This window comes from Elephantulus edwardii, unplaced genomic scaffold, assembly GCF_000299155.1.
Source record: "Elephantulus edwardii isolate Elephantulus edwardi_28Jun2011 unplaced genomic scaffold, EleEdw1.0 scaffold00051, whole genome shotgun sequence".
Lineage (NCBI taxonomy): Eukaryota > Metazoa > Chordata > Mammalia > Macroscelidea > Macroscelididae > Elephantulus > Elephantulus edwardii.
Window position 1 is genome coordinate 1,913,321 of NW_006399801.1, and position 10,774 is coordinate 1,924,094.

The 10,774-nt window shown below is 37.0% G+C and overlaps 1 protein-coding gene across 1 annotated transcript in view; it reads left to right on the forward strand.

Moving 5' to 3' along the window:
- DSCAM (Down syndrome cell adhesion molecule) overlaps positions 1-10,774 on the forward strand; it is an 845,501-nt gene that overhangs the window by 535,477 nt on the left and 299,250 nt on the right. The window contains exon 11 of the mRNA XM_006886768.1: positions 6,708-6,881. Coding sequence (XP_006886830.1) covers positions 6,708-6,881 — 174 coding nt within the window. The remainder of the gene's footprint in view (positions 1-6,707; positions 6,882-10,774) is intronic.

The window sequence follows — 10,774 nt, forward strand, 5'->3', positions numbered from 1 at the left end:
GTACCAAATATATATCCATAGATAAAAATACAATTTTGGTTTTTAAATTTTATTTGCTTTTGATAGTAATATACACACAGTCAAGGACATGAACCCATTCACAATTTATGCATGTGCAATTTAATGACATTGGTTATTTACTTTTCAAGATGTCACCATCTTTACTGTGTCTACCCATACCGCTTCATACTGTTAATTTATACTGAAAGTTCAGTTCACAGCTGTCTTTTAACTTGCTTGCTGGCACCTGGACCTTATATATACAATTCTTTATGAGTGTACCGCTAAGAGCAAACATTCTTTATTAACTGAGCTAAACTGTTCTTTAATTTAATGATGGATCCATATGATAGCTTTGACTCGAAGCTTAACTAAGTAGTGACAGCAGAGTTTGCATTCATGTTACTAACTACTTAGTTATGATTGTTCATGACATTAGTTATTTTAGTTTTGTCCATAGTCTTGGTTGTCTTAGTTAGGATTGGCTCCATCAAATTAAATGCAGAATAATTCCCCCTCCCTCATAAATGGAGTCAGGGATTAAATATCTGTAGACTAGTTTTGGGGACCTTCCAAGTCAATAGGGCTCCACACCACTTGTATTCTCCCCCACCACATTTAATAAACATCTTCCTTCCTCACAAGATGACCATTGAGCACCAGCCAACACTGCCAAATTTATAGAGAAGAAGGGAAAAGAGATGAGATCTCTCCTTTTTCTTATCCACTGGTTTCTTTTAAGCACTTTTATAGAGGTGTGTTGTAAACTACTTTGGCTAGCTTTTCACTGACTCAATGACCTTAGTTAGGAGGGGATCTTCAAACCTTGGAGTAGCTGGACATATTACAGATCATAAATACAGCTAATGTTAACAATTATTAGGTAAGAAGGAAAGAATGGATACATAGGCTATTAGGTGTCTCTAGCACAGTTTGTGTTTGTATTTCTTTCAAGTTTTTTTACTAATATGAAACATCATAATGATTTTTATCATTTTGATCTTTGTGTATAGGGCCATATTTCCCAAGGGATAGAATTCTATATGTAAAATTTCTCAAAGTGTTAAGCCGAAGTTATAGTTTCGAGACATATTAGCAATTTCCCAGCATTTTAGTACTTTATACTTGGCACCCACAGTTTTCAGTAGTACCTATTTCTAAGGATCCTTTCTGGTGTAATGCAGTATCTATTAGGCAGATAACCAAAAGTTTGCAGTTTTGAATCTCCTAGCCTGTCTCCAGGAGAAAGATGAGGTAGTCTTCCTCCCCTAGCAATTTATAGCCCCAGAATCTGAGGGAGTGTCACCATGACCTCAACATCTGGGGATTTGGGGAGGTTTGGGGTTTATACTTATCTATAATGATAATGGGAATCTATAAATATAATGAACATTGTGTTTAATAATTTTCAGTGTAACAGAAACTATAGTGCATTATTATATCAATTTTATAAATAAGGAAGATATTGCTTAAAAAATTCTTAGCTACTAGTTTATACCATAGTGTTATCCACTTGGAGTCAGTTTGTCCAAAGATATCATGTGCTTACTTGGCACAGGTCTTTGCTCAGTCTCACTGTTGATAGCTCTTACACTTCTTTTTGTGGTTGAGATTCTCACAAGTTCCTAATTTCTCAGAAAATATGTTTGGATGTTTTCTTTCTTTCCCTTTGCTTTTGCATGAGAGAAGTAGTGCTGGTTTTATGTTGACATTTCAAGACTGAAACTATATTGTTTAGACACAAACCTTTGTTAGATTTGGAACTCATTTTAGTAAAAGAAGAATAAGAGTCTGAGAGAGGCAGTAGAAACCATCACTAAAGAGATAGTTAGCTATATATTAAAATTCCAGTCAAACTATCATCTGTCTATATGAATATGCATAAATTACTTAACCCATATGCACCACTCTGAACATACTGCGAGGACAGACTGTTCCTTGGAAGGGATATCATGCTAGGAAGGATAGAAGGTCAGAGAAATTGAGGAAAACCCTCTCTGGATTGACAGCGACTACAGCAATAGACTCAAGTGTGTCAGAGATGAAGAGCTTGGCACAGGGTAGAACAGGGTTCAAATATGTTGTTCTTGAAGTTGCTCTGAGTCATACTTGACAGTACTTCACAACAACAACAACAACATGTATCACAACGCATATATGTGTGAAGTGGAAAAAGGAAAGGGGCCAATGTGATCATTTAGTACAAGGAATTCTGCTGTTCTTATGTGCCATTAAGTCAAAATAAATGAATAGCTGACCTTCCAACAGGTTAGCAGAGGCTGTAAATCACACAGGAGGAAATTGCCCATCTTTCTTCCATGAAACTGGTGGTTCTGAACTGGATGCCTTCAAGTTGGCAGTGCAACTCTTTACCACTAGTCGAACAGACACAATCTATTATGGTACATGACTCACTGCACATAGTTAGGAGAACTTTTCCATCATTAGAGCTAAAATTGTCATTCTCATTAGTTCACGTGGCTAGCCAGTTGTAAAAAGGCTATTTATTGAATAATCCAACATTTTCTAATGGATTTGATATGCTTTAGTTATTTATAGAAAAAGAATGTAAACACTGGAGTCCATTCTTTCACTTTTTCTATTATTTGTGTACTTCAGCCTCAGTAATACACTTAATAGAGATTTACATCTCTCAAATATATTTGACTGTATGATACAACAGTGTTCCTTTTGTTTTCCTTTTTCAAGCATTTAAATTCCTTGCATTGATTTTTGTTTGTGTAGTTTTTTTCCTAGATGAATATTAGGATAATATCATCAAGACTCAAAAAATTATCTTCTTTAAAATCTCAACTATTTTAATAAAGATAGAATGTGGAAAACATTGATATACTAGATTATTGAAGTGTATGCATTTTTATAAACAATAAAACATTTAAGGATAGTTGGATAGTGAGGAAAAGATGAACTATCTAATAAGTGGTTTTAGGAAAATTGCCTAACCAGGTAAATTGATGAATGTTGTTGCTGTTGTTAAATGCCATCGAGTTGAGTAAAACTCATAGTTATGCTATGAACAAAAGTTCTGAACCCCGTTCTAGCCTGAAGCATTCTGCAGCAGTCACCATGTCAATCCACCTGGGTGAGGGTCTTCCTCTCCTTCACCGACTCTCAACCCTTCCAGCATCATGTCCTTCTCCAAGGAATAGCACCTCTTAGCAACATGTCCAAAGTTATGTGAGGTGAAGCCTCATCATTCTTTCCTCTAAAGAGTGCTCTGATGACACTCTCTCCAAGACCTATCTGTTCATTCTTTTGACCATCCATACAATGTTCAGTGTATCAGTAAATAAATACCATAGCTCATATTTCCACTTATCAGAACACCTAACCTTTTTAAAGTTGTTGTTGTTGTTGTTGTTAGGTGTTGTCAAGTTGAGCATGACTCATAGCGACCCTGTCAACAGACAACCCGATCCTTGCCCTATCAAGCCGCCATCCTCGTCATCTCTGACACACTGGATCCTATTGCTGAAGTCATCATGTCAATATATCTTGTGGAAGGGGTCTCCCTTTCTTTCACTGGATGTCCTTTTCCAAGAAATAACCTCACCTAGCTACATGTCCAAAGATGAAAGACAAAACCTCTCCATCTTTGCCTCTAAGGAGCACTCTGGCTGCATCATCTCCAAGATATATTTGTTTGTTCGTTGGAAGCCTATGGGATATTTAGTTCTCTTCTCTAGCACCAAAACTCAAAGGCATCAATTCTTCTGTCATCATTATTCAGTGTCCAACTCTCTGATGGATAGCAGGTGATTGAGAAGACCATGGACTGAACTAGGCACATCTTAGTCTTCAAACTGACATCATTGCTCATCAGCATTTTGGAGAGGTCCTTAAGAGCAGACTTGCCCAGTGCAACACATCTCCTGATTTCTTGACTGCTGGCTCCAAGGGTGATGACACAAATTTATTTACTAAAACTGAGGAGGATCTGAAACACTTATTGCTGAAGATCAAGGACTACATTTCAATATCAAGAAAAAATGATAGTCCTCACCACAGAACCAACAGTCACCATTATGGCAGATGGAAAAGGATTGAAGCTGTCAATAATGTTGTCTTCCTTGCATCAACAATCAACACTTTTGGTTGTTTTTTAAGTAGTCATTAATATTTTAATTGATTCCCTGAGTAGTGCAATGTTGAACACACTCCATTGCTAACCCAAAGGGCAATAGTTTTAGTTTGCTCAAAAGTACGTTGGAAAAATAAAAGATATCTCTTAACTTAGAGGACTAAAGTGTGCCAGACCTAAACTATGGCATTTTTAATGGCCTCACATGCACATAGAAAGCTGGAAACAAAAAGGGAAGATAAAAGAACTGACATATTAAAACTGAGGGGTTAGTGAATAATATTGATTTGGTGAGGAATACTGAATTGCCAGAATAAAGGACAAATTAGTCTAAAGGGAAGGCAACCAGAATGAAGGTGAAGACACTGAGACTCTAGACACATCATCAGGAAATACCAATCACTAAATAGTATTTCATGCTTGGCCAAGCTGAGTGTCAGCAAAAATGAAGGAAACTGACGTAAGTTGATAGAACAGCCACAGCAATGAGCTCAGTCATATCAAGGATCATGAGGATGGCATAGGACTGGTCAGTGTTTTTTGTGATCCATAAGGTCATCATGAATGGGAGCTGACACTGTGGCAACTAACAACAGGAGAAAGTGGTTCAGACCTTGAAAGATTCTGCTAAGGCTTCCTAAGAAGGGTTCAGTAACAAAGGCACACAGAAAGTCAATATGGAGAGAAGTAAGCAAGAAAGTAAGATCACATCCCAATCAAAGTGCTTTCCAGGGTTTGAGAGTAGAAAAAAAGTAGGAACTTCCACATACTTGGAGCAACCTATCCTTCCCTTTTTAGTTGAAGCAAGGGAGTGGGCAGTTACAGAAAGTCACTTGGCACTGGTTAGAGATGAGGTGTTTGTCTAGACAGGAAACCAAGAGAATCAAAGAAAACCATACAACAGCCATATAAATTTCAAGTACCAAGGGACCTTCCCTACCATCAAATGCTATTGTGTCAGTTCAAACTCATTATGATCCCATGTGAGTCCAAACTACTGTTCAGAATCTTCTGGGGCCTTCATTCTCTATTATTTCAAAAAAATTATTTTCAGAATACTTTCATATATGTCTTTCATATGACTTTGTATCTATGACTGTTAGTGATCCTGAAACCTTGCCTTATCCTGTGGTATGTTCATCATGTCGCATAGTGATGTTTTAGTGTTCTGCTGTCTCAAAGTCCAGTGTTGACTTATTTATTATTGAAAACTAAAACAAACTCATTGTCTTAAGTTGTAACTGATTCATAGCTAATCTTTTCTTAGATTTCCAAGGCTATACATTGAGTGGGAAGAGAAAGTCCATCTTTCTCATAGAACCATTGGTGAATTTGTGCAGTGGCTTTGCCTAGCAGCACAAACCCTACAAACTCTGACAACTCGGCTCCCTTAGTCATTTAAGTGTAATTAAATAATATCTACCATTGTGTTTCTATACTGGAATATGGCCATACTTAGATGAGAAATCCATGTAACTGGTACTCTCTGTACCCTTCATTGTGTGCCCCTTCATTGCATGTTAATAAAACTCCACAAATACAAGGAATGCATTTAGGACCATGTGACATGTCTAAGTTTTTGGTTGTACTACTGTAATTTCTTGAGTATTTTATCAATGACAAAATATTTGGAGGAATGTGACATTAGGATTGAAGAAAGTCTTATCAACAACCCGCATTACACAGATAACATAACTTTGCTTGCTGAACTGAGGATGTGAGGCATTTTTTGAAGAAGGTCAAGGACTGCAGCCTTAAATATTAATCGAAGCTCAACATCAAGAAGACAAAAATTCTCACCACTGGGCCAATTGACAATACCACAATAAAGGGGGAAGAGATTAAAATTGTTAACAGTTTCCACTTGCTTGGCTCTACAACCAACACTCTGGGCACCAGCAATCAGTAAAATACAAGTCAAATTGCCTTGAGGAAGTCTACTGTCAGAGACCTCTCCAAAGTTCTGAAGAATAATAATGTCAGTCTAGAGACTAAGGTGCTTCTGATCCAAATCATGGTCTTTGCAGTTACTTGCTATGTATCAGAGACCTGGACAATAATTAAGGTTAATAGAAGAAGAATCAATGCTTTTGAGTTGTGGTGCTGGAGAAGAATATTGAAGATACCATGGACTGTCAAGAGAACAAATAAATCTTTCTTTGTGAAAGTAAAACCAAGTTTCTCCTTGGAGGCAAGGATTTTGAAGCTCCGTCTCACATATTTTGTGCACATGGCCAGATGGGACATGTCCTTGGAGAAGAATGTCATGGTCGGAAGAGTGGAGGGACAGCACAGGAGAGGAATACTCTGGATAAGATTAATTCACACAGTGACTAGGGTAATAGGAGTAGGCGTGCTGGTCAATGAGACTGGCTCAGGATTAAGCACAGTTCAGAGCTCTTGTACATAGGGTCGTTGTGAGTCACAGGTGACTCAATGGCATGTAACAACAACAAAACACATATAAAATTTGGCTTTTTAAAAATTGGGAAGTGATCTATAAAAGCGTCTCTTAAATGTCCATTTCTTCTCCTTCTTGATCCCTATGAACTATTGTTTTTACCTATTTGTGTTTGCATCACTGTTCTTTTTCATTCCACTCCAGGTGCTGGGGTTCCCCAGTTCCAACCAATTGCCTTGAATGGCCGGATCCAGGTCCTCAGCAATGGGTCCTTGCTGATCAAGCATGTTGTGGAAGAAGACAGTGGCTACTACCTCTGCAAGGTCAGCAACGATGTGGGCGCAGACGTCAGCAAGTCCATGTACCTCACGGTTAAAAGTAAGGAAGAAGAATGCTTTGTTTTACCTCAATAGGTCTCTTTTCTATTTGGTTTCAACTGTGTTTTAAAATACAGAAGCACACATGGGTTTGCTTTCTTTGGTGTTTATAATTTTACTGTCCTGGAAAGAAATTGGAGAGAATGGTAAAAAATATGAGTTCTGGATGAATAATCTCTCCTTTCAGTCTTCACGGTCATCAGTGAAGGTCATGGTCATTTCAGCAGATGACTGTGTCTCCACTTTTAGCAGCCATATTTTGATCCTGTTGATTCTATGGTGGAAAAAGTCTGATATATGGTAACAATTGTCTTCCTTTCAAAGGTTTGCTTTCATGCATACTGATTTGTCCATAGATTTCTTCCTGAAAATCATCGTGAAATTAAGCAAGTGGAAACCTAATTACCAAAACAAAACCCAATAGAAACTGGTTGATTGTGTTTGTGGGAACTGGATGTGACTCTGTGCTAATGCTTTGTCTCGATGAAATGTAATTGTTTTCAAACTTTGTTAACTAGACCTCTAAGAAAAGGATAAAAAGTAGATCCAAAATTATTTGATACATGCTAATAAGCAAGTTCCCTAATAATAGTGAGCTCTGGTGGCCTAGTGATAGGAAGCTACACTGCAATCTCAAAGGTACACTGTTCAATTCCACCAGCTGCTCCATAAGAGAAAGATGGCCAATCTGCTCTTGTGCAATTTGCTGACTCTGAAAATTTGCTGGAGGGTCAGCTATGGTTTGGTTCCAATTCTATGGCACACAGCAACAACAACAACAAATGGTTTGGCATCTAATATATAGTGACTTTTAGGTTTTCTTAATTTATATGACATTTCTTGTATAAACTGTGATGTTTTATTGGCTATAAGATTTTCTTTAAGAATCATTTTTTAATTCTGTTATTGATAATTTTTATCTACCATTTCTTAGGAAGTTTGGGTTTACAGTGAATTTTAGTGATGTTTGTGTGTATGTTTCTGTGATATTTCAAATGAGCCATACAGAGAACTTAATATTCATCCAGATCACTAAGACTTTATTTTACTTAGTACATTACTTGCAAAATGATAATAAAATATGAGAGTATCCATTTTATAAACTTTCATATTATGAAACAAATACTGTATTCTATAATATAATCATTTGGGAATATATTTTAACATATTCAATACCTGGTTTTGACATTTAATTTCTGTTTTATTGATCAACTGATTTTGAAGAATCTGAAGATAACTTTTTATCATTTAAATACAAATTTCTAACTGCCAGCTTAAAATGTATAAGATATTGAAAAAATCCTAGAGCTTAGAACCTCTTTTGAACAATGTTGATCCATTATTCCCAGAAAGAAATGGATGTTGAATTTATTTTTATATATTTTAAGTTCATCAATCATTTATGTAGTCCATAAATATATATTGAACACTACCTTTACTTATAAAGGACTTACATGCAATCAATGATAGATCATACCCCCATGGATGAAAGAGTTTAACAGTTTTAACAGTTTTCCTTTAGACTCCTCTCCCCATTACCATCACATTTAAAAGTTTTCCTCTATTCCGAAAGCATTAATATTCTGTTTTTGTTAGTTAACTCTTTAATATATAAGAAATATGTTTTGTTGGAAATTATGAGTAAGAGTTCATATAATTTTCTACAAATTATTATCAGTTATTTCAACACAATTTATCCTTACTTTTGTAGATTTCACAAAGAAACTTAAGAACTTGGACTCACAAAGCAGATTACAAGGCTGGAATCATAGCTCTGTTGCTCACCACTTGTGAGACTTTGAGCAGGTTACTAATTTTTCTAAACCTTGATTGTTTAATCCTTGAGTCACTTAAGAGTGCCGTTGTAAAGATTACAATGATTTACTGTACATACATACATACATATTTTAGAGCAAAAGAATGATGTTGGACCTCTACTTCATCCCATACAAAAATTAACTCAATATGGATTATAGACCTAAGTATACGATCACAATGGTAAAACTCTTAAAAGGAAACATTAAGACTGGATGTTCATGGCCTTAGATGAGGACTTGGAATTTCTGAGTTATACCAGCAAAAACACGTGACAAAATTGTTGTTGTTGTTGTTATGTGCCGTCGAGTCGTTTCCGACTCATAGCGACCCTGTGCACAACAGCCCTAAACCCTGCTCTATCCTGCGCCAACGACACCGCCTCTGACACACCCATCCCGATTACCCCAGTCACTGAATCAATCCATCTCATAGTCTTCCCCTCCTGCGTTGTCCCTCAACCCTCCCAAGCATGATGTCCCTCTCCAAGGACCTATCCCTCCTGGCAGCATGTCCAAAGTATGTCAGAGGAAGCCCCAGAATCCATGCCTCCAAGGAGTAGCTTGGTTTAATCCTCTCCAAGATGAATCTGTTTGTTTTCCTGGCAGTCCATGGTACATTCAGTACCCTTCTCCAGCACCACAGCTCAAAAGCATCCACTCTCCTTCTGTCTCCTCCCTACTCATTGTTCAACTCTCTGATGCATAACAAGCGATTGCAAATACCATGGCCTGTATCAGGCGCACCTTAGTCTCCAGGGAGACACTGTTGCTCCTGAGTACCTTAGAGAGGTCCCTAACAGCAGACTTTCCCATCGCAATACGCTTTTTGATTTCCTGACTGCTGGTGCCAAGAGTGTTGACTGTGGAGCCGAGCAAACTGAAGCTGTGAACACTCTCAATCACTTTATCATCCATCCTGACGCTGCCAATTGGTCCAGTGGCGAGAATCTTTGTCTTCTTGACATTGAGCCTCAGTCCATACTGAAGGCTGCAGTCCTTGACCCTTCGCAGCAAGTGCATGAAGTCCTCCTCAGTTTCACCAAGCAGGGTTGTGTCATCTGCAAAACGCAGATTGTTAATAGATCTTCCACCAATCCTGATGCCACAATTCTCCGCATAGAGCCCAGCCTCTCGGATAATCTGCTCTGCATACATGTTGAAAAGGTATGGAGACAGGATGCATCCCTGGCATACACCCTTCCCAATTTTGAACCATGCAGTGTTACCCTGCTCTGTTCTGACTACTGCCTCTTGGTCCAAGTATAGGTTTCGTATTAGCACAATTAAATGTTCTGGGATTCCCATTCTTCTCAGAGTCAGCCATAGTTTGTTATGATCCACACAGTCAAATGCCAAATGACAAAATAATAGATACATAAATTTTGTGCTTTGTCATAATTGAAAGCTTTTGTGTTTTCAAAAGCATAATTAAGAAAGTGAAAAGATATCATATATAATTGGAGAAATTATTTGCAAAACATTTCTAATAAGGAACTCATATCAAGAATAGATAAAAGATACTTAAAATTTAACAGTCAAAAGGCAAATAACTAAATTTCTAAATAGGCAAAGAGGTAACTAGATACATGTAAATGGATACTAAGCACATGAAAATATGTTCAGAATAGTTAGTTACCAAGGAAATGCAAATGGAAAACCACAATGAAATGAAATTTTACAATCAAATATTGCTATACACTCAATAACTCTTATAAAAATGGATATTTGAGTCAATAGCCCCCAAAACTTATGAACCTTGCAATTCATAAAATTAATTTCCTTGCAGTTTATATTTCTTTCTTAAATAAATATTTAGATGGCTAGAAGAATTGGTAGGAAAGTAAGTAGATAGAGAGATCGGTGAATAAAGATGTATATGTATATATCTCATTGATTTTTCCTCTCTAAAGAACTCAGAATAATACAGTCTAAGTAATACAATAAAATACAACACCCATTTCAAAATTAACTCATATCTATAGGTGAAAGAGTTAGAGTATCAGTGCATATTTTTGGGAAATCTTCCACTAGACCACCAGAGCTCCCCAAGTCAATCCATCATAATTATATATATTCT